At 53.6% G+C, this 24,157-nt stretch overlaps 1 protein-coding gene across 1 annotated transcript in view; it reads right to left on the reverse strand.

Annotated features, from left to right (window-relative positions):
* Positions 1-24,157, reverse strand: part of CTNNBL1 (catenin beta like 1) — a 170,546-nt gene that overhangs the window by 9,667 nt on the left and 136,722 nt on the right. The window contains exons 12-13 of the mRNA XM_070051853.1: positions 15,081-15,178; positions 12,499-12,579 (exon numbers count right to left, since the gene is read on the reverse strand). Of these exons, the coding sequence (XP_069907954.1) occupies positions 12,499-12,579; positions 15,081-15,178 (179 nt within the window). The remainder of the gene's footprint in view (positions 1-12,498; positions 12,580-15,080; positions 15,179-24,157) is intronic.

The raw sequence follows: 24,157 nt of genomic DNA on the forward strand, positions 1-24,157 counted from the left end.
CCTATGAAAGCAAGAGGTGTGTTGTACTCATCTCCACACCTGAGAAATCACCTCGCACAGCACTTGTTGCTGCCAAGTGGACTCTCGGAAAGCATTTGCCAAACAAAGAGTGAAAGAAAGGCAGGCAGAGGTTCAAGGCTATCTAATGAGCCATGTGTGCAGAGGCTCCGTGAGCTTGGGGCAAAGAAGGAGAAACATCAGGCAATGGAGAGGGACAGTGACTTGCAGGACTGGCTGATGGGAGAGCAGAACACTGGCCAGAGACAGAAGATCCCATGGGCTGCAGACGGCAGGTCAGCACTGTGCGGGAAACACCAGGAATAAGAAACACAACAGTGCTGTGATGGACACACTGGCTTCAAGCTTCAGGAAGAGTGCATGGAGGGAGGTCATAGCATCGGCGCAGGCAAGAGGCAGATCCGAAGGAAAAGAGAAGAGAAAAGGGGAGCAGGGAGGGATGGACGCGGGAGATGGGCGCCAGGAGTGGTGGAACTCGCTTACTCACTCACTCACTCATTCACCACTCCATAAAGATTTCCTGAACACCTAGCTGTGCCGGGCGTCGAGCGACGTGCTGGGGCAGCAAAGATAAAGAAGATGGTCTACACAGTCAAGGAGCTTACGGTGTAAAAAGGTTAACAGACACAAACAAGTCTAAACGTAATGAGGGCTAAGATATCTCAAAGCACCCTGAGAGCTGTGGGAGGCAGGAGGGGAGGAACGGGAGTCCGGGCTCCAGAGGAAATGCAACGTCAGAGCTGGGACTTGAGGCAGGCTGCAGGCTGGAAGGCCACTGCAAGCAGAGTGCGAGAGCCTGGAGAAAGGCGTGGAAAAGCCAACTCGGCCAGCAACCGTGGAACACCAGCGTCTCTGATGGAAATGTCGGGGAGGCGGGAGGGAGGGTTTTTGGCCTATTTGGTTTCAGCCGTCGGTGGGTCGTATCATTGTTAATTATCACATACAAGACACTGTATGAGGTGGCCGGAATAAGCAAAGCTCCCTTCACCTGTCCACCGAAGATAGCTACTTGTGGCACTGAGGGCTTCCTCTGCGCGGGCCATGGGCCGTGCTCCATCTGCACGAACTCCTCCTCCCTTGTCCACACTGGGAGGCGGGATTCCCACCCCCGCTGCAGACGGGGAGCTGGGCTCAGGCAGCACAGCCGTCCCCAGGCCCGTGGGAAGCAGAAGTGGGATTCAGACTCAGGTCTGTGCTCTTTTTACACCACCATGTTTGTGCGTGTAGGTTTCAGAGGTGTCTGCGAATAAACGGATATGAGAGACAGAGAGGCTCAAGGTCGGGGCTTTGGCGAAATTCAGTTTCTCTAATCCAGTCAGGGTGCCCGGTGCCTCTTTCCTTCTTCACACTCTGCCCCATAATCTGATTTCCTCTAACAGCCAGGCGCACGCTGTGCCCTCTGGGTTCTCAATACTGTCATCTGGAAAGGATGGGCTCAGGAGAGCAAGGTCAAACTCCAGTTTCTCCTCTTTTGCCTCCAGCCTCCGAACTTCTCTGATACTGTTGAATCCGGCATTCTGCTTTTAGACACACGGCCACATGATTTGAAAGTGAAATTTTCAAATGTAGATCTGAGATGTGACCACGGCTATCTCTGGGAAAGGCGTCGCCCTCGCTGCGCTGAACACGCTCAGAGATGAAACGGCGATTGGCTCTGAAGACCAAGTCCCTGCCCTGACAGTTTTAGAAGCGCCATAGAAACCAGCCAGCGGCGGGGCTGCAGGCTGTCAGGACGGCCCCTTATCTGTCCTGTTACAACTCGGTGGTGTGGAATATTTACTGCCGGGCGGATTCTGGGAGGCTGAGCACAAATGTGTACTCAGTGTTTAAGGGGACATAAAAGAAGCAGAGAGATTATCTATCAGTCTGATGGAGACTAAGGAAGGGAGGCAGCCTGGGCACAGCTTGTGCAGGTGCCACCTCAAGCTGTGGTCTGTTGCCAAAGAAGATGGCCCGTCACCCTTCCCTCTCCACCCCGGCTTACGATCTACAGGCAGCGTCAGTGTATTACACGTGGATTAGTGGACTGTTGCCTCCCTTTCTCCGCTTCAAAGACGCCACATGAAAAGCCGGTCTGCAGACAGGGAGCTGATATGGCTCCTTGGACACCCGCACGTGATGAAGCAGAACTTCGCACAGCAAGGTTCGAAGGGTGTGGGGAACAGCAAGATGGCTCTCAGCACCGCTCTGCTCATAATCACGAGCTGGGATTCGGTCTTTGGAGAAATGATACAGAAATTCGAAGCCTTAAGAAAATTCATCATGAGGCCTGCATTGTGGCGCGGCAGGTAAAGCCACCACCTGTGATGCCAGCATCCCGTAGGGGCACCAGTTCGCGTCCTGGCTGCTCTCCTTCTGATCCAATTCCCTGCTAATGTGCCTAGGAGAGCAGCAGAGGATGGCCCAACTGCTCGGGCCCTTGCACCTGTGTGGGAGACCTGCAGGGAGCTCCTGGATCCTGGCTTTGACCTGGCCAGCCCTGGCATTGTGGTCATCTGGGGAGTGAACCAGAGGATGGAAGATTCTGTCTCTCCCTCCTCTCTCTCTAACTTTCAAAATAAATAAATAAACCTAAATAAAAAAAAATCATCACACACTTCTCTCCACCTTCTTCCTCACAAAAGTTTCCAAAACACCGGGAGGCGCCTGATCTGGAATCCTGCTGGTTATGCATGAGCGCTACTAGGGAGGACCTGGGTTTGCCCAGCTCACCAGGAGCAGACAACAAGTGTAGCCAGCCGGCTCGCGCAGAGATCAGGCTGCGGTCCAGCCTCTGGAGTACACGGATGCCAAAGGAAAAGGTCACAAGTATCACCTTCTAAAGAGCGTACCGACTGCCATACCTTCCTCCTCTCAGGACTCACCGACGGCACAAGAGGCACGAAAATCAGACCCCGGGACCCGTCTGAGCCGTGTGGCATCCGTCTCAGAGCAGCTCCCGTGCCACCGCGGGGAGGCTGTTTCACCATGACCGGGCATGCGGAGAAAGCGTGCTTCACGCGGGATTAAAGAGAAAGTCCAGGAGGGCAGCGGCCTCCTTGCGTGCAGGACCTGTGTCTCCCTTAAGCTCCAGAGCAGGATCGCGGGGTTGCTGGGCAGGAAGGCGGGTGGAGGGGCTGCCTGGCCCTGGGAGCACTGGGAGCTCCCTGTCCCAGCACGTTTCACTGCCCACAGCAGGGCACCTGCACGAGCCTCGCTGCTGGACACGCCCCGGGGATGGGTACGTACAGCAAACACCATTTTCAGGTTTCACAAATGGTAAAGTGTGGATGTCCCTGCCCCGCAGCCACCAGCCCCCTTGCTGCTCTCCTCTCATGCCAAACGGCCCCTCCCGAGGGCACAGGCCCCCAGCCTGCGTGCTGGGGGCCTCAGCAGCAAACACTGGAAAAGCTTTTCTCTCCTCTCCCTACTCCTTAACTTTAACTTTGTGGTAACTGAGTGTCCCTGCGTGCCTGCGTGTGAGTGTGCGGGCGGCAGTGCCGTCCCGGAGGCCTGGTCCACCTGGAGCTAGGAGGGACAAGGGGACCAGAGTGGGGGGACCAGCATTGGGGGGCAGCCTCCCTCCCCCCAGCCTGGGGCCAGAGACTGCAGGCTCACCAGCTGTGGTCCTGCCCTATGTCCCTCGTCATCGCTACCCCCACTGCACCCCTTCTCCATGAACTTCAAACAAGAAAACCACTTCTCTCCCTCCCTCTTCCCTCCCTCCTCCTCTCCCTCCCCTGTGGAGGAGAAGGTGTGCTGGCTGGAGTGGAGGACAGAGCACCTGAGCCTGGGGCTGGTTCCCCAGGGTCCCTGACTCAGCTGGTGGCTGCGGAGCTGACGGTCCCCTCTCCTTAACCTCGTGGAGGCCAGCACCACCATCACTACTGCTGTGGTCCCACCCTCCAGGGGCCTGGGCACCCCCCACCCCCAGCTGCAGGCCAGGCACACTGGAGAGGCCTACACCAGCACCCACCACCAGCTCTTGTCCCTGTCCTGCCTCTTCCCTGGGGGGCCAGGCCCTACCTGCGTGGTGGTGGGCCGACTGTCAAGACCTGTGTCATGTACATTTGTATCAAAAATAAATAAGTGGCCATGAAAAAAAAAAAAAAAAACAACAGTTGTCAGTGAGTTTCGGGAGGAGATCTGATTGGCAAATGATTCCTGAGTCCAAGGCCTTTGCCATTCGTCCCTTTGCTCTGGCATGACACGGGGGTGGGAGCAGAGTTAAGGAGAGTGAGATTTCCTGAGCCAGGCACTGTTCTGAGCACCGTCACGGGTTTCTCACTTTTCCACACGCGAACTCTGGGAGGTGAGATCCATCACGACGCCCACTCTCCAGCTGGAAGCTGAGGCTAGAGACAGGACTCTGCCAAGGCTCATGGTGGACACAGGACAGAACCCCCCAGACCTGGCTCCGAATCTGTGCTCGCTCCCGTAGCTCAAAGAAAGAAGCAGTCTTTGTTTTATGGGCTGTCTCAGTGTTAGCAAAAGGATGGGATTTTCCTCCTTGTGCCCTATTTGGGGCTAATGCAAACCAGCAGCATTACAGGCCCCAGGGCGTCATGGCTTACCTTTTCCTTAAAAATTGAAGAAACTTGCAAAATCTATAGATGGAGCAGCAAACTCCACAAGCAATTTGGGGGATTTTTTTTTTTTTTAAGAGAGAGACTGTGATAGGTTTGGCTTTGTTCATTGCATAAGAGAGGGTGAGAATGAAAACGTGGATGGTAATTCAGCGAATGGCGCATTAAGTAGAACAGGCTGTGATTCATGGCAGCAGAGCCGCTAAAATAACCAGATCCATCTCCAAAGGCAGCCACGGAGGTGGCACGTGGAGCCGAGGTGCCATTTCTGCAAGGCTGTGTGTGTTGCCCTCTCCCAGCCACGTCCTCACTTCACATGTGGCTGTCTCTGGCAGCGCCACCGACTCCCTGCCTGGCCTCCCAGCGAGCACAGGATGCTGGGATGCTGCTTCCAATCTGCCCGCCAGAAGGGGAAGTCAGAGAGGAGGCTGTGAAGCCAGTACCGCCCCCTGCTGCCTTGGTGAGAGGCGGCATGAGTCAGCCTAAACACAGCACCCAAGAGACCACACGGTCCCTGTCTGCAGTCATGGGTGGAAGTGCCCAGACACCGGAACAGGGCCTTCCTGGCGGAGAGAAGGCCCTACCAAGGCAAGCTGGAGAATCAGAGTGAGGAATTTTTCTTTTGAGAATGCATTGCTAATGATGGCAGCTCTGGTAAGAAACCTGGGGTCTCAGGCCAGAGCTCTGCCCGCACAGGGGCCAGCGAGGAGAGCGTGTGCCAGGCTTAACAAGCAGTCTCGGTCTTCCTCAAAATGATCCTGTAATGTCCCTACCATGACACACATTTCCCAGGTGAAGAGAACGTGTGTGCCGCAGAGGGGACGTCTAACCTTGGCTCACGTTCTTCGTAGGTACCAAGGTGCCTCCATCACAGGTGTGGCCTCATCTCTACGTTTACTTAACACCTCCTCCTCCCACAAAACAGAGCGCCAGACAGCTCCTTTGATCTTTGGTAACAAATAAGCCAGTTCCCAGAGAACCGCAGCCCCCAGGAGAGCAGACAGCACGCACAGCCAGCAAATGGCAATCTTGTCGGGGGACAGACAGTAAGTACTGTCCCACCCATGAAGATCTACAGCTACTGTGGAGGGAGAGACAGAATGCGGGCCAGCAGAACTCATAACCACAGCCGCCCCTTGCGGCCCAGTCACTAATCTAAGTGGCTTCTATACACTGACTTAGTTAATCCTCCCCACAGCCCCACGATAGGCGCTATTACTCCCATCCTTTTCTGATGAGGAAACAGAAGCACGGAGCTCAGGTCACTGGCTGGGGAGCCAGCACCCAGCGGGCGGGAGGCAGGGCCGAGGTCTGCACCCCTGCGGTCTGGCTCCTGAGCCCCTCCAGGTGGTCTCAGGGAAGGCTCCCCGCAGGAACTGATGGGGAAGCCCGCGGCGGCCCGCTGGCTCCGCGGCCAACACTTGGGGTGTATTCGCTGACGAATCTGTGTGCCAAGACCCTGAGATACAGAGCAGTCAGCCAGCTGCAGGAGAGGGATGTGGGAAGGTGGCACTGAGAGGGATTCCTGGCAGAGCAAACAGCAGCAGGCCGATGTCTAGAAAGCTTGAGAAGGCACAAGTTCAGGGAGTGCGGCTGCTGCAGGCGGGCCTGCCCATCCCAGAGCAGCGGGCGGGAGCCAACCCCAGATCACACCCTGATGGTAAGGCAAAACCTGCGCTACTGTGCTGGGGTGCTGAAGTGGCAGAGGTGGACTTTCATTCTGGAAAAATCTCTGGCTACTGTGTAGGAAGCGAATTGGAGGGCACAGACCTAGAGATGGGAGATGAGCTAGTTGGGAGGGTGCTGCAGTAATGTAACACGGGAAGGGGGCGGGAGCCTCCAGCGAAGCCAGGTGTAGAGGGAGGGCAGGGGACAGTCACAGGGGGCCTTCCCCAGGAGCGTGCGGATACAGATGAAGGCCAGGCTTCTGACCGGGTCAAACGCGGGGGCGGGAGGCGGGGGATGGGCTGCCAGCTGGGCCTGGACATGCTAAGTCAGTAAAGCCTATGGCCCATGGGCAGGCGGCGGAGACCAGGAGCCTGTGGAGGTCTGGGAGGCCTGGCGCACAGCCCTGTCTCACCAGACCTCGCGACAGGCCTGTGAGGTGGGTGAGAGAGAGCCAGGCAAAATACAGTGCCCAAGGCACAGGGCAGGGGTGGGACAGAACCTGGCTGTGCTTGGGAAGGGGTGAGGAGGGAGCAGTGAGGGGTGAGTGGGCGCCTGGCTGAAACAGTGGGTGACTAAGAGAAGAGAACCCTCCCCATCACTGTGTTCTGGCAAATTCCCGTACCGGGGGGTGCTTGGTTTGATGAACAGCGGAGAGGAGGGCTCGGTGGGAGTCTATTTTTTCGAGCGGGCCCTGAGGCTTCGGGCACAGCTTGCAGAAGGGCCAATGGTAGGCTCACACCTCTGCCGGCTGCACCCTGGCCCGCGCTTGAGGGTCACGTGCCTCCCACAGCCGTCCCTACACTCCACCCCCATTCATGCAGATCTTAAGGCGAGTTTCAAATGCCAAGGAAACAGCAGAGTTGAAGACAGCAAGTCCTGGGGACACTGTTTCATTACAGAGTCCATCTTTTTCTTTCCAGGATAAAGCCTGGAATGATTTAACTGTGGCAAAATTAGCATGCAATTTGTAAGTCATTACGGCGCAAAGTATGTGGTGGGAACACTTTATTGAATCAACCTGCTGAGTGCAATTTTCCCAGGAACTAAAAACGGAAACCCTCTCTCAAGGCTCTCTCTCCCCCCGCCTCAGAAAGCCCTGCCAGCACCTGTGTAATTCCGCCTCGCCCCCGACGCTCAGGAGCCGGGCGCGCTCTGCGCACCGAGCCGCCAGGAGCTGGAAGGAGCCGGCCGGCCGCCCCACACTGGGACCTTGGTGTGTTCTGGCTGTGGTGGTTGTGGGAGCCGGGTGAAACCTGCTAAGACAGCAGCCAGGACATTCACCCAAGGCCGGGGCTGCAGCTCTCCGGAAGCCCCGGAAGCAGTGCCTGCCCTTTAAGAGTCCAGGTCAAATCTTGCTAACCAGGAGCCCCTGGGGTACGTCCACAGGTGCTGTCACCCTAGAATCTCACGGTCACGGAGCAGAACTGGAAGGCAGCGGGCCACGGCCCCAAATGTGGGAGTGTCTGCCCTAACAGACTCTTCCAGGTAGGGGCAGTTTTCCTTAGGGAATATTGCTGCGGTTACACCACGGAGTCTACAGGGTAGGGCTGGACCACTTCCCACGATGAGGTCGATCACAGAGAATACAAGTTAGCGTTGGAAACGAGAGCGAAGGAGTCACGTGGGAAGCCCAGGGTGAGCCTTAAGTCCAGGGAGAGACACGAACTCGCCGACTGCGCAGCAGCCCTTCGTTTGCTGAGTGTCAGTCCCAAGACTATGATGAACAAGAAAGATTATGGTCCCAGAGACGGGGAGTAAACAAACGAACGGAGTAATTACAGGCTGGCAGGCAGCCGGGGAGGCAGGGCTTCACAGGAGGAGACCGCTGGGAGAGACCTCGCAGCGGAGGAGGCAACAGCGAGAGAAGAGCCAGGGTGGAGGGGAGCAGCAGAGGCGAGGGCCACAGGCAGGAGGAGGTGTCCAGAAGCCGGGCAAAAGCAGAGAAGGGGGCCAGCGCTGTGGCGTAGCGGGTACAGCCACCGCCTGCAGTGCCGGCATCCCATATGGGCACCAGTTTGAGTCCTGGCTCCTCCACTTCTGATCCAGCCTGGGAAAGTGGTGGAAGATGGCCCAAGTCCTTGGGCCCCTGCACCTGCATGGTAGACCTGGAAGAAGCGCCTGGCTCCTGGCTTCAGATGGGCACAGCTCTGGCCATTGTGGCCATTTGGGGAGTAAACCAGTGGATAGAAGACCTCTCTCTCTCGCTCTCTCACTCTCTGCCTCTATAACTCTGCCTTTCAAATAAATAAATCAATCTTAAAAAAAAAAAAAAAAAAGGCAGGGAAGGGCTGGCCTTGCAAACTCCTGCAGTTTTAGGGAGTTAGGACACTGTGTTGTGTGTGTGTTTGTGTGTGTGTGTGTGTGTGTGTGGTTGCTAACAGTCCCACAGAGGAAAGCAAAGGTTCTCTGACCATCGCCTGTGTGCAAGGCCCTGTTTGGAGCTTTTGCATATGACATTTGTCGTCACTGAATTCCCCACCTACGTGATGTCTCAAAGCACACAACTGGGGCACACACCTTAAACACAAAATGCCACCGAGGAAGAGATGCAGCAGGGCTGGGGCCATTCCAGGCTTCTCCACGGCTGGATAATTAGGGATAGGCCTGGCTCCACAGCCCAGGGTCTCCCACACACCCCCTCACCCCAGGAAGCCTCCTACCATTCCTCTGCGGTCTTTCCCCAGCCCGGGATGCCTGACGCATCCACCTTTTAAGGCTTAGCATGGGCGTGCACTCATCCACAGGACCGCTGGGGTGACACCTCCTGCTCCGGGAGGCGCAGTCGCAGCTCCCCTCTGCTGCTCAGCCTGGCCAGCGCTGGCCCAGTGCCTGCAGAGACCTAATCAACATTTGCTAATGACCAGATCCTTTCCAGTGAGCCTTGGTCAACTGCAAACCCTGGACACTTGGCCAGTGCCCAGGGAAGTCAGATGTGACAGGGAGGGTGAAGGCTCTGGGACATGGAGAGTATCAACACCTGGCTGTGTCTCCTGAGACTTGGGGAAGTATGTGAGACACTTACTCGGTCTTGATCTGACACTCACTGTCATCAAAATGCCTGAGGAATAAGCATTTAGTTCAAATCAACAATTATTTGCCTAGATCCCGACTGGTGTAGGCCATTCAGATTTAACGGGCAGGAGACGCAGTGAGGAGACAGACTGTGCCTGGAGAGAGGCGAGGAGGAGGTCGTGTTGTGCTAAGTCACCGTACAGCTGGGGTGCGGGCAGCAGACGCTGCTCACGAACGCGTCCCTCACCCCTGCCGCCCTGGCTCTCTGAGCGTCCCAGAGGCTGCTGAGCACTAATGGCCTTGGAGCGTGTGCCAGTGCTCAGCAAAGTGGCCTTGGCATCAAGGAGACAGCTGTTTGTCAGGGAATGGCGGGGCCCCAGTGCCATGGCACACAGCGGCTCTGCATGCGGGGGTGGGGGGCAGCTGCAGCGCTGACTCTCCATCAGGGCTAATGAATTTCACACCTTCTTCAACAACGATAACAGATAATCTTGTGGGAAGCAGGCCAAGCTGCCACACAGCCACATGCGAGGATGCCCAACACGCCAACATCCAAGCACTCACCCAGGCTGCCTCAAAGACAGCCCAGGCTTCACACCAACACAGCAGCGCATGGTGCCAGGGGCCTCTGTTCTGCGGGGTAGCTCCTCTGGGGCTCAGAGGATGGCCTGGATTTCTTTCTTTCTTTCTTTTTTTATTTGACAGCTAGAGTTATAGACAGTGAGAGAGAGATAGAGAGAAAGGTCTTCCTTCTGTTGGTTCACTCCCCAAATGGCTGCTATGGCCAGCACTGCGCACATCCGAAGCCAGCAGCCAGGTGCTTCCTCCTGGTCTCCCACGCGGGTACAGGAGCCCAAACACTTGGGCCATCCTCCACTGCCCTCCCGGGCCACAGCGGAGAGCTGGACTGGAAGAGGAACAACCAGGACTAGAACCTGGCGCCCATATGGGATGCTGGCACTGCAGGAGGAGGATTAACCAAGTGAGCCACGGCACCAGCCCTGGCCTGGCTTTCTTAACACAGTTACGCAAGGAGAAGACACAGCCTAGCAGTTAGGATGCCAGTGTGCCTCATTGGAGCACCTGGGTTGAAGTCCTGGCTCCAGCCCCTGACTCCAGCTTCCTGCCAAGGCTGAGCCCGCAGGCAGTGGTGATGGCTCAAGTACTTGGGTTCCTGTCATTCATATGGGAGACCTGGATTGAGTTCCCAGCTTCTCGCTTCAGACCCAACCCAGTTGGGCATCTGGGCAGCAAACCAGAAGATAGGTGCTCCCTGCCTCCCAAATACAAAAAAAAAAAAAACCTATGAAGTTATAACAAAAATTCCAAAGGAAGCTAGGAAAATCTAGAAACAGCAGCAGCAGCTTGTGCATACTGAGCAAGGTGCTTCCTGTTCTTTGTGCTCAGTCTTCATAAGAATTGCCACAGAGCAGTGTTACTTGTCCCATTTTAGAGGTGAGCAAACCAGAGCTTAGAGAGGTCAACTGGATCGTGCGCCGTCTCTGAGCCGGAGGTGGCAGGGCAGGAGCTGAAAAGCCCAGGGTCTCTGACGGCCTGGCGTGTGGGGAGCCTCCCGAGCTGTCACTCCCCTTTCTAGAAGGCACTCAGTCACAGACCAACTTCTCGCTGTGCATTTCTTCTACTATCAAAAAACCCAGCAGAGTCACCCAAGGATGCTCCGTGGAACCTGAGGGAGAACACGAAGCGCGAGGGCACCTAAGGGTCCATCTTGGCTGACACCAGCTCACAGCTGAGATGCTGGGAGCACGGCCGGCAGTGTGTCCACAGAAACCCCAGGTCCCCTGCCTCCTGGCGCTCCTCCCCCTCTCCCTGGGAATCCCTGGCGGACACTGCGGGAGGTTCTAACTGCCTCATGGCTGCTCCCTTACAAAGGCCAGGGGAATCCCGACCTGTCCCTAATTATTCAGACAAGAGAAAGAGGACTCCAGCACTCAATCATTAAATGTCCATCATACACAAATTACTACACCAGGAAGAAGAGACAGGCAAGCAAAGTTAATCAAAGAACAGAACAAATGGGGGTGGGACGGGAAACCTCAGAGCTGTGTGCGCAACATGCTGGTGTCAGGTTGGAGTCTCTGCCTTTTATCTAGCAGCGAGATCGTGGTGTGAAAGCAAAGTCCAGCCAATCAATCCAATCAACCAACAAACATCTGAGCACTCACTGGGTTTAGAGATCACAGGGAAATCACAAGACGGAAGCCCGCGGCTACCTCTCTCCTGCTGATCCTAAAGGAAGGCAGCGTTTGGGAGAGGAACGGGGTGCAGGCAGCAGGTCACCGTCCCTGCCCACGCTCTGGTCTCTCCCACTGCGGAGGCCCGAGGCCCCGCCTGGATGGGGCGGCACTGCAACGGGCTCTCCCACCACGGAGGCTCGAGGCCTCCAGTGTGTCTTTGAGGACAGAAGGCTGAAAAGAAAATGAAGCGACCTGGCCAACCACGGTCACAGGGAAATGAGGTTTCTCACGGACTTGGAAAAAGGCAAGAAAGAGATCACTTGGTAGCATGACCAAGATGGAAGAGTGTCTCGTAGGGGATGGAACACAAATCAGACAGGAGAACTACAAATTAGACGTGGAAACTCACCCTGATTAGGGAGTGCAGATGAGCAGGCCGCAGAGGCAAAATGGAAGTGGATGGGTGAAAAACGCAGGAGGTAGGAAGCATGCCTCCACAAGGGACAACACCCGGCCCCTGTCACTTCCCCCAGCAGCCGGCAGCACCAGCAGGCAGGTGCCAGAATCCAAGATGTGCCATGCACGCCCACTTCCCTTCTCCAGGCCAGGCCCCGCCTGTGCAGGGAGAGCGCGTTCTACCGCTCCTCAGCTTCTCTCCAGCTCTATGCCGTCATCACTGCTTCCCTCGGGCTACAGAGGCTGCAGCTGGGGGTACCAAGACACACTCTGCCAACGTGGTACCACGTCACAGCCCTGCTCTTTGGTTGGTCATATTTTCTAAGAGAAACTCTTGGTCAGGGTACTTGTGTGACCCACCTGGACTCCCAGGTCAGACTGGATCAAGGCTACATAGCCTTCCTCCTGAAAGGCTGTCGCTGAGCGACCATCACGTGTTCTGCTCTTATGACATGTTAGACGGCGCAGGGCAGTAGGCGGCACCTCTGCCTCTACTTATCCCGGCAGGCAGACGGGAGGTACACAAGGGACCCAGATGGGGCATGAGTCAATCACGGCAAAAGGCAGGCAGGGATACGTACGTGTTTTTCCCCTTCGATCTTCTTGTCGGCCACCTGCATGGCACCCAGATATTTAAAATGCAGCTCCATGAGTCTGTCAACCTGAAAGAGAGATTTTCACAGGCCTCAATGAGAAGGAGAGAGAATACCAAGACAAGGGAGCAGAGGAACGCCTCTGCCTCTGGTTGTCGCTCCTCTGCCACTCAGACACTGGAAGGGCCTTTGCTCAGGGACACAGCAGGACTGGCCGCAGGCCGGGGCAGAACAGTCGATGGATGGCGCCCGAACACGCCCTTCCCAGCCCTTCTGGGCCTCCCCTCCCAGGAATTCAAGTGGTTAAAGACAAAGAAAGAAAGAAATAAAAATTCAAGACTCTTCTCGCACAGGGAAGGAGCTTGAAGTCACACACTTGATATTCACTTAGAACTTGATAGGAATTTCTTTCTTCAAACTGAAACCTTTCATGTTTGGATTCTGCCCCAGAGCTGATCTTTTTTTAAAAAACGCCGGAGTAAAATCTTTTTAGTTGCTTTTGAGTTAGAAGAGAGTGCAATGAGAAAAAGTCCTTCAGCAACTTAAAAAAAGGCCCTGACTTCTGCTGGGGAGAACTCAAGAGTCAGTATTAAGCTCAGCAAAATCAAGCTTCAGACACAGCCTGAGGAACACTAAGACTTCCCGGAGATGGAAGGTCGCACGCTGCCAGCTCAGACTTCCGACCCGCCTCTGGGCCAGGCGGGTGTCCTCGTGGCGGGTGGCAACTTTGGTCATTTTTTTTTTTTTTACCCAAGAGCTAAGATGGATTAATTGGGGTTGATGTGTCAACACAGCATCGGACAGTCCGAGAAGACTGGGCCCAAACCCCCTCTAGCTATGAGTGACGGCTCTAAGACCTTACATAGTTCAGTTTGCAAAGGTCTTTCTTGTCCATTATGTCCGTAAGTCTTAAAAACAAACAAACAAACAAACAAAAAACCTGACAAGTAAGGCAGAGAAGTTGCATAGCAATCCTCCACTTTAGAAATGAGGAAACCGAAGTGCAAGAAAGAAATTAATGTAGGTCAAAAAGGGGCTTTGAGCCTTATTTTTTTTTTTTTTTTTTTTTTACAGGCAGAGTGGACAGTGAGAGAGAGAAAGGTCTTCCTTTGCCGTTGGTTCACCCTCCAATGGCCGCCGCGGCCAGCGCACTGCGGCTGGCGCACCGCACTGATCCGAAGGCAGGAGCCAGGTGCTTCTCCTGGTCTCCCATGGGGTGCAGGGCCCAAGCACTTGGGCCATCCTCCACTGCACTCCCTGGCCACAGCATTGAGCTGGCCTGGAAGAGGGGCAACCGGGACAGAATCCTGTGCCCCGACCGGGACTAGAACCCGGTCTGCTGGCGGCGCTAGGCGGAGAATTAGCCTATTGAGCCACGGCGCCGGCCTGAGCCTTAATTTTATGCAACTGGAACTGTTTACTCCTGCCTAGAATGAAAAAATACACAGACTGGGGCTGGCGCTGTGGCATAGCAGGAGAAGCCACCGCCTGCAGTGCCGGCATCCCATATGGGCGGTGGTTCAAGTCCCAGATGCTCCACTTCCAATCTAGCTCCCTGCTAGTGCACCTGGGGGAGCAGAGGAAGATGGCCCAAGTGCTTCCTGCACCCAGATGGGAGACCTTGAAGAAGCTCCAGGCTTTTGACTTCAAATTGGCCCAGCTCCGGTTGTTGCAGCCTTTTGGGGAATGAACTAGCAGAGGGAAGACCTCTCTCTCTGCCTCTGCCTCTCTGTAACTCTGCTTTTCAAATAAATTAATAAATCTTAAAAAAAAAATACACAGACTTTCTAGATTCAGCAGCCTGTGTTCAAATTCCAGCTCTGCTACTTTTTAGTGGTGTGACCTTGAACGAGTCACCTAATGCCCCAGGCCCTTAGGCCTCAATTCCTTATCTGTGAGTGGGAATAACACGTACACAAGGATAAACCAGACAGTGCTGAGAGGCTATACACAACAATGACAGGCCGGCTACTCTACTACGCACTCCACAGCAGTCACTCAGAAAATGGTCGCCCCCCCCTTACTACTAATATCTTATGGTCAGGCACCCTGGATATCATCACAAATACCCATCCAATGGCCTTTAAGGCTCTGACCACCTAGGGCAGGCGCCACGGTTTCCTTATCACCATCTCATTTCCATCGCCGCCGACTCTCCAGGATGGGCATCAATGTCCCCGTTTTAAAGTCAGGGAACGAGAGGCTCGGAGCAGCACACATGGAAACTGGCAAAGCACGTTCTGCTCTAGGTCCCCAATCCAAAGCCAAAGCTTCCGGTCCCTTGGCTCTGCTGTGCCCCCCACCCCACTCAGGATCCTACTGTAACGCACCCCTCCCTGCAGCGCTCACTGACATCACCCTCGTCCTGCTGCCACTGCCAAGGGGAAACCCACGGGAGAGGAGGAGCAGAGTAACTGGAGACGCTGCCCAGGTCCAGAGCACTGGCGTCTGGATGCAGGAGACATTCTAGGGCAGCGGCACTCAGCCCAGGGCCCCTCAGAGGGCGAGAGGCCAAGAGCAGGCCTAGTGCCCCAGTGCCGGGGCCCACCCTGACCGTCCCCGTCACCCACCTTCTCGCTGTCGTTTTCAGTGAATTTATTCAGAAGCCGTGTTCGCTGCTGCCCCCGCAGGTTCCGCAGGAGCGAGGCCAGAATCGAGCAGACGTGCTCTGGGTTGGGGAAGAGAGAGGAGAACATGCTGAGATCAGAGCAGTAATCATTACCTCTCGTCAAGCCTGCTCTGGCTCTGCGGCAGGGGGAATAAATAGGCCTTCTGTGACCGCTGCTATTGATTAAGGAGACAAGAACCTAAACTGTGTCATTGGAAAACTGCACCCATCTCTGCACGTGGCACGGGGAGCATCGTCAAAAGGGATGGTGTCCTCAAGGACAGCCTGAGCAGGTGAATCAAAACCAAGTTTGAATTTCTATTCTGCCCAGGACTGATTTCTATTGTCCACAACAGAATCTCACAGTAATCCTCCACTTACGGATACCGGCTAGGACGTGAGCAAATAACATGTAGGACGAGCTCGGCCAAACTCCCCAATTCCCTTCTAACCTTCCCCAAGTAAATATCCTGGAATTAAATAAGACTCATGATAGGGTCTCGGCATGGCGCGTCAACCCCACCCCCAGCCCCCGTTTAAAGGTGGCTGGACTGTAAGCACATCAAAACAGTGGCGATAACAACACTCTTGGAGTTCACATAACCCAGAAGCTTCTATTATGAAATACTATTCTTCTACTCTTGGAAAAGGAGGGTAACTGAAGGGTATATTACAGGCTTCAGTCATAAAGAGATTCTTTTCTGTGAAAAGAATTTTTTCAAAATCAAGAACGATGACCTTGAAAGAGAGGCGACAGAAGTCTACTCATCAAGAAATGGCAAAGTTTATTTTGGAATAAAAAGCTCACAGCACAGACAACAAATATTCTCTTTGGAAATGGAACAGCATCTTTATACACCAAAGTTCCCTCGGGCTCTCCAGGTCCCCTGACGGCTGGGAGCACAGGAAGCGGTCCTAGCGCTCTGCCCGCCCCGTCTCCCAGCGCTGGAGCAGGCCCGTCCTCAGCCGTGTTTTCCCTCTAGGCTCAGTCCCTGGTTACCTCATCTCGTCCCAGGCCCTGGAAGCCATCTGCACTGACTCCCCGACCTGAACCGGCAAATCGGCCTGCCCTCTAACTGCCGGCTCCCGTGGTCAGCCGTCTGCCGCGCTCTCCTTGGTCGCCTACCCGCTCCTTTAACCCGAGTGTGCCTGAAACCAAGCTCCACACTGGCAACCAGGTCCTCCAGTTTCTCGGCACAGAACCAGAGCAGATGTCCTTGTTCTCTTCCTTCTCGTGCATCCCACAGGAAACCTTGTCAGTTTTACCTTAAAATTCCATCTGGTATCACGGCCTTCTGACTGGAACCATCACCACCATTGCTCTGGTCCACACCCCATCGGCTCTTTCGGACATACTCAACAGCCTGCCAGTGAGGCTGCTTCCCCCGCCCGCTGTGGCCTAGCCTCCACGGAGCGCTCAGCGCGACTCCTCAGGCTGGCACCTTAGACGGCCATCTCGTCACCAGCCCCAGTGGCTCTCTGACGCGCTCGGCTGAAACAGTGCTTCTAGTGCCAGGCTGCGCCTGCCCCGGGCCTCTGTGCTCGCTGTCGGCTCTGCCCCCAGTGCTCCTCGGCAGACGACCCGCACGGCTCACTCTCCCAATCCAGCCTTACCTGACCCACCGCTCCACGCCCACCCCGTGCAGACAGAATGCCCAAGCGTGGCCGGTCTCCAGTCTTCTCTGCTTGGTTTTTCTCTTCACCACGTGTTACCTTCTAAAATACTGGATAATTCATTTATTTTGTTCTCACTTTGCATTGCTAGTATGTTCCCTAACTATTCCGTTACCAAATGGCCCTTAAAAAGTTTTTGTTTTGGGGAGTAAATGGATGACTTTTTCTTACAGAGCTCCCAGTTTCAATAAAATTTCTCTAATAGATTCAACCTTTTATGTTGAATATAGTTTTTCTTAAAAGATGCTGTGGACAGAGGTACCAACACCTTCTCAAGAGCCCAGGTTCACTCCAATATCTTTCTTTCCGTTCCTGTGTAAAGTCGGGACCTAAGGGACACAGTCTCCATTTCCATTTGCTGTGATCACCTGCAGGGGTGCCGGGGGGTCGGGTCAGGGCTGAAGGTAGAGAGTGGAGAGAAAGGACCCTGCCCCCACAGGAAGGTCAAAACCCACCAGGAGCCCAGGGCAAGGACAGTGAACTCAGCTTGGAGGAAAGGAAGTAGGACAAGAAAGAGACTTCTTGTATGCACAGGTCAGGGAAGAGTATGTTGGGGACAGATTCAAGGCAGGAGGAGTAGAGGACAATATCAGTTCTGGATCCCTGGGCTAAGCAAGTAGGATGCAGCTCTGACGTCCCCATCTGGCGAACAGATGTGGGACAGACCGTTAGAAGTGCAGTGAACTCCAACAAGCTCAGCTCGAAAACTTTGAATTTACTTGGTACGACAGCTGGGAACAAGCTCCAGGTACACATAAGACAATCTGACAAACCACAGGGGGAGGAAAAAGCCATCAGAGCCAGAGTCCTTATGGATTAGCCAAGCCGAGTCTCTCACCAGACAGATGGAAAAACCGAGGCCCATAGGAAGTGACTTGTCTACACGGCTAACTGGTGGAAGAGGAAGAATCCAAACTTCAGCTCCTCAGCACGCACTCACTGACTGGCCAGCGAGCGCTCTTTGCCCAGCAAGGGCTGCGTGCTCAGGGCCCAAATAAAGCACACAGTACACCTCGCCTGACAGAGCTCCTCATTTAGCAGAGAACACCCAGCAATGACAGGGCTGTGTGGCAAGTTTCTTTACTGCAGCAGGCACAGGGGGCCAGGCGACCAGGGGATGAACACCTCACCTAAAACACCTACCCACGGAGGGTAGTGAAGAACTGAAGGTCTCAAAAAGCGAAAAGAAGACCCAGAGCCGACGAGCAGCAGAGACGGAACATCCCAGGCAGGAGGAACACTTGCCAAGGCCAGTTTGGGTGGTGCTGCCCACACGGGGGGTAGGGAGGCCAGGCAGGTGAGGCTGAATCATGGAGAGAGGCGGATAAGGACCCACCAGGGACTCTTAAGTGGGGAGAAGCGAGATCAGATCTGAGTTTAGATCAGTCTCCTTAGTGGCTGTATTTCTTTTAGCGATCAAGATCAAAAAAACATTTCTCTTTCCTGGTGACATTTCTGCACTTCCTTCTCAAGGTTCCTTCTTTGCACTGGCTGTTAGGAAACCCAAAGGCGAATTTATTCTCAACTACAGGAAACAATTCTTTCCACCGCTTCATTAACGACCACCTCCACCTCCCACAAATGGATTTTGAATTAAAAGCAACAGATGCACATGGTAAAAGCCAGAATATACAAAATCGTATAAAATGCACTCAGTATATTCTTACAGAGCACCTACCTTTGTATTAATTTTTCCCCATAATTCTCCCTTTACCCTGTTCCTCTCTCCCAAGGAAAACTACAAAGTTTATACATTCTTAGGGGAAAAATCCACTATATATCTATATCTATATCTATCTATATCTATATCTTTATATATATTTATATGTATCTTAATACCTTATTCCAAATCAGGACACACATACTTTATTTCTTTTAAGTGGCTATCTAGATTTGCACTGAAGCTGTCTACCATCATTTAACTAGCATCCTGTTTGTGAGTGTTTTAGGAGGTTTCCAGTTTTGGGGGTACTGCAGGGTCCATCCATGTTCATATTCTGGCATACTTCTACATGTGTGTTCTTACAGCATAGACCTAGGCGGCCATCAGTGGGTCAGAAGGAATTCACACACCGAATGTTGACGGACCCTGTCAAAATGTCTTCCAAAGCGTGTGCTGCTAACACTTCCACTCCTAGTCCTCACTCAGGCTCCTAACCCCTGTTAGAAATTATGATTGCTAGATGAAATAAGAATCCTCTTAGAACGCTTTCGGTCTTGTTATGTGTAAGGTTAAGCATCTGTATTAGGGTTCCCCAGGGAAGCGGAACCAATACGACAGAGTTGGCCCTGCTTGTCTGTGGTTTCTGTAGTACCTGTGGCTTCAACCTACTGCAGATCAAAAATATCTGGAAAAAAACACTTTGTACGGAACACGTATAGACTTTCCCCCTTGTCGTTATCCCCTGAACAACACAGCAGAACCACTATTTACCTAGCATTAGGATTACTAGTAACCTCGAGGGGACTTGAAGTATACAGGAGGATGTGCAGAGATTACCCGCGAATGCCATACAGCATCAGCAGATCTGGGTTTCTGTAGGGGTCCTGGAACCACTTCCCCGTGAATATGGAGAGATGCCTGCACATGTGGACATACAGAAAGATATCACGAAGGACCGGCTCACGTGTCTTCGGAGGGTAAGGGTCCGAGGATCTGTCTGCAAGCAGAAGGCCCAGGAAGTCCAGAGAAGCAGGGGAGCCGACATCGGGGCAGAGGGGCAGGAGCAGCTGATGTCCCTGCTCAGGAAGAGGACACACTCACCCTTCTCCTGCTCTTGGATCTATCTGGGCCCTAAAGGGGCCTGGGTGATGAGCCCACCTGCACCCTCTGGACTCAGCCTACTGATTCAAATGCTCAGCTCTTCTGGAGACGCCCTCCCCACTAACATCTCACCAGCCACCTGGGTAAGCTGGTCAAGCTGGGTAAGCTTTAGCCCGGTCAAGGCCATAGGCAATGTTCACTGCCACCCTGTGTTACTGACGGATTGTTTTGCTGTTTCTGTGAACTGCCAGACCTTATCCTTTGCCCAGTTCAATTTCTAAGAAGTCTTTGTAAATGAAATTAAGGATATTCCCTCTTTTCATGTATGTCTGAAATATTTTCCCTAGTTTGACATGTGTCTTATGATGAAGTCTTATTTAAAGCTAAGATTTAGTGCCACCATAACGTTTTGTTGTAAGCTGCTTCACGTTCCTACTTGAAGGTAAGTGGGGTAGAATAACAACTGTCACCATGTTTACTGTTTATCTATGACAGCAGGCTTGTTTGAGTCTGTACACCATTTTCTCATCGAATCCTCACAACGATGTTATGAGAAGGCACTGTTCTCTCTTGCTTTATAAACGTGGACCCCAAGGCTCAGAGAGGCTAACTCACTCTCTCAGGACCACATGCTGAAGCAAGCGGTAGGAGTTTCTGTTTGCATCCAGGTCGTCCACTATAGACTGGAAGCTCTGTCGTGTGATATTCCCCACAGGAAACAGACAGTCATCAATGCGGTTAAAGAAGGAGGACTGGAGCCGGGTTCTAGTCCCAGTTGTTCCTCTTCCAGTCCTGCTCTCTGCTGTGGCCTGGGAAGACAGTGGAGGATGGCCCAGGTGCTTGGGCCCTGCACCCTCACAGGAGACCAGGAGGAAGCACTTGGCTCCGTAGTGGCCATTTGGGGGCTGAACCAACAGAAGGAAGACTTTTCTCTCTGTCTCTCTCACTGTCTAACTCTTTAAAAAAAAAAAAAAAAAGAAGGAGGATGAAGACAGCAGCAGCTAAACGCCTGAAAACACGCCTCTCGGAGGCTCACTGTGCCCGGAGACAGGCACCGTGAGGATGTGCGTTTTTGAGAACTTAAGTTTTAATGAGAGTGAAAGGAAACGCAAGGCCATATGGAATGAGACACGAGTTAACAGCCCCTCTTCTTCAGTTTACTGAATTAAGCCTTTCTAGAAGCGATTTCTGTCAGAGTTAAATAAAGAAGAGACCTTGGGTTTCAGGCAGTTCCACAAATACTGAACCAGAACGTCTCAATAATTTTCCTTTTAATCTGATTAGGATGGATAAGAAAGAGCCACGAGAGAATGGGCTTTATACACTAGGATGGAGCCGTGGGGGTGCAGGGGAAGGGTACCGCGAGCTGTCATTTCCAGAGAGGAAAAGGTAATGTATGGAAGAACCATCTTTTTTTGGCTCCAGACCATATTAGCATTCACTTCCACAGTTCACCCCCGCTCGGAGCAGGAGCTACCCTGATCGATTGCAGTGTTATACTAAGAGCAAATGACATTTACCTATTTGTTTGAGATTTTAGGTAAAGGATAGACTGTCAATTTCAGAAGCTGCCTAGGTGTGTTCCTTCTGCCTCTCTATCTGGCCTGCCACAGGTCACTGGTGCCTACTACTAGGGAAACACTTCAGCCACCCCAAGTTTTACACGCACAGACACACACACCGAGTTTCATTAGCTACTAATAAATGTAGCTTCTTTAAGAACAGATTTCAGCCCAAGGTGGTGTCAATTTTTCACGCACCAAGGAGAAGGGGAGAGCTGCCGGCACGCAGAGAGAGCAGATAACAGGTTTATCTGCTGGCCAGCCCGCCGAGCTGCTCTGTCATCGAGACAGGACACAATGGGGGTGAAGGATGATCCGGGGCTGTCAATGCACACCGTGTGGGTGCGGCAGCTCCACTGCAGAGAACAGCGCACCTCTAAGGCAGGGCCCAGGAAGAGAGAGAGGGAGGGAGGGAGAGAGGGGGAGGGGGAGGGGGAGGGAGGGAGACAGAGAGAGAGAGGGAGGAGAGAGAGAAACACACACAAGGCTCCACAAGGAGAAGGCCAAGCAGATCTACATTTTTAAATCCCTAGGGAGGGAAGGTAGGAGGGAGGGAGGAAGAGGGGGTGGGAGGGAAGGAGGGAGGGAGGTGTCTTGGATGAGCGGGAGAGCAGTATTGAAGCTGCGCCAGTGGGAGTCCCTGCCTGCTGGGCGCCCAGCTCAACAGTCAGACACCCCGGCAGTCTCAGGCACCAATTACTGAGGCTGCCTGGCAGGGTGGCCGCAGACCACCCTCCCCCCTGCTCAAGGCTCCTCAGGGCTCCTCCAGGGCCATTAGCAATGCCGTAGACCCTGTGTATGTGCGTGGGGGCTACATGTTTGCTTCTCAGGGGCAATCAGACTTCTGCAGCGTTCAGAGCTGGAAGGAAAGTTGGAAATCTTTGGTTCCACTTGCCTGGGGTTCTGAGCAGAGAAACAACAGGCTTGAGGAGGGACCAGATCTGCCTCTGGGCCACTGCGCTCTGGACCTGTGACTGCTGCCCCCAAACCGTGACAGACCCTTCCGAGAAGTGAGGACCTCCTGGGCGCTTCACCCCACCCCAGACACAGTCGCAAACGCAACACCTGCCACCAAGCTTCACGGTGTTCTCATCTCCTAGTGATGGCTCTACTTAGCTAAGAACTCCTGGGGGCCGGGACAGGGTGTGTGTGCCCCGAATGAAAGCTCCTTCAGGGCTGCACAGACTGTGCCAGTCACTCCAATTTTTGTAGAGAGTGAGAAGACCTACCATGTCTCATCCTTAATCTTAACTCATGTGCAAGGTCTGAATCCCAACAGGTGTTTGGTTAACATCACCTCTCTGTGAGGAGCTGTATATCCACAGATGGGTCTACCGGGCTCCGATGCTGAGAAAGAGGCACAGGGATTTGCCCCCACAGCCACTCTGTGGGTGAGTTAACCATGTGTGGGCCATGAGGCCCAGGCAGATGCGCATCCAAGTGAGCACTCAGTGTCTGGTTCAACATGGCCGCGGTGCTTCCTGTGTCTGTTTCCTTACTTGTAAAATGAGGCTGCCCCTCCCACCTGTGACATTCTTTCAGTCAGGAGAGATCTCTGCCCAGTCCGCGCCCACCCAATGGTAGCTGGAGAGCTGCTGTAGTGAAAAAGTGTACAGCAATTCTGCACCCGTCACAGATCCCCATATTGCGTCCTCATCACGTGGCTCCAACGAGTGTGTTTCCATCGGCCTTGGGCACCCTCCCCAGCCCCTTCAGAGGAAAATGGGAAGCGAATCGCTTGACTTTCTCAGCTGGTAGGGCTATTTTCTATAACTTGGGATTTGTTTTAACCCTAGAACGGAGCAAGGCCAACTTCACTTGGACTCTCTAATCCCACAATAAATTAAAAGTGTGGGTGGGTGGCTGTCTATACAGCCACATAATACAAGATTCTGGGAGACCTGCAGACGGCTCCGAGCAGGGAGTGGCTATTTAGCAGTGAGCTAAGCAGAGATGGTCCTACCTTGTAATAAAAATAAATGAATTTGGCCATGATAATCATTTGCCTTTTGATCTTGCTGTAAGAACTGAAAATTACAACATGGGATCTGCAGAGAAAACGAAACATCGTTTTTCTTTCTTGACTTTCATAACCTCAGGACAATTACAGGGCATGAAGTGGTACCTGCATCAGCCATTCCTTTACTCAAAATTCTGAGTGCCTACTGTGCGCCAGGCAACAAAGCAGGTCCTGGGACCGCGGAGACGAAGGACAGCCCACTCTGGAGAAGCTCACTGCCTTCCGCGCAAGGCTGCGGGAGAAACTCTCACGGAGTACACCGCCGACTGGCAGGCACGGCATATACACAGCACACAGGACGATGCCCCAGTGCGGCTGCAGGAGGAGGGGGAGGCCTACGGAGGGCCGGCCACACGTCAGGAGATTGGGAGGTCAGGATGGAGACAAAAGGCATACATTTTCTCAGAGACTTCTGGGAGAGAGGCAGAGCTGGAAGCACCACATTGGCAAGCAAATGGCTGTGAGCTAATAGCCTCCCATTTTTGGTGGCAGAGTTGGTAGATGGACAGAAGCCAGGATTTGGGGTTCTCTGGGCACACTTAATTCTGGAAGCCAGGGATAAACGGAACATTACCTATCCTAACAAGTCTCCCAAGGTGGGAGCGGTGGGAGAGTCAGGGACAGAAGGCAGGAGGAGTCAGAGCACACGGTACCATTCCCATATTTGACTTCCTCATTCTTCTGTGCTAAGAGAGGGCTCCAGAGTTGGGAGGTGTCCTACTGGGATCTCTGTTGAAGGCTGCTGGGCAGGGAAAGGCTACGTGCCCCCAAAAAGAAGACGGGTGCCAGCAAGTGGGGCTGGGCTGCAGGAGGCGGCCTCCAGGAACTTTGGGCACAAGGTTCATTCACCCATTCATAAAATAGATAAGGGAATCCTACAAGGCACAAGATACAGTGCTGGGGGGCAGAGACGATCAGATGTCGATCCTGCTTTCCAGACACCTTTGGTCTAGTAGGTCTAAAATTACATGAGGGAGAATGGTAAGGAGTGAGGTAATGGGTATGTTAGCAAGCTTGAT

Source organism: Oryctolagus cuniculus, chromosome 11 (genome assembly GCF_964237555.1).
Source record: "Oryctolagus cuniculus chromosome 11, mOryCun1.1, whole genome shotgun sequence".
NCBI classification, from domain to species: Eukaryota; Metazoa; Chordata; class Mammalia; order Lagomorpha; family Leporidae; genus Oryctolagus; species Oryctolagus cuniculus.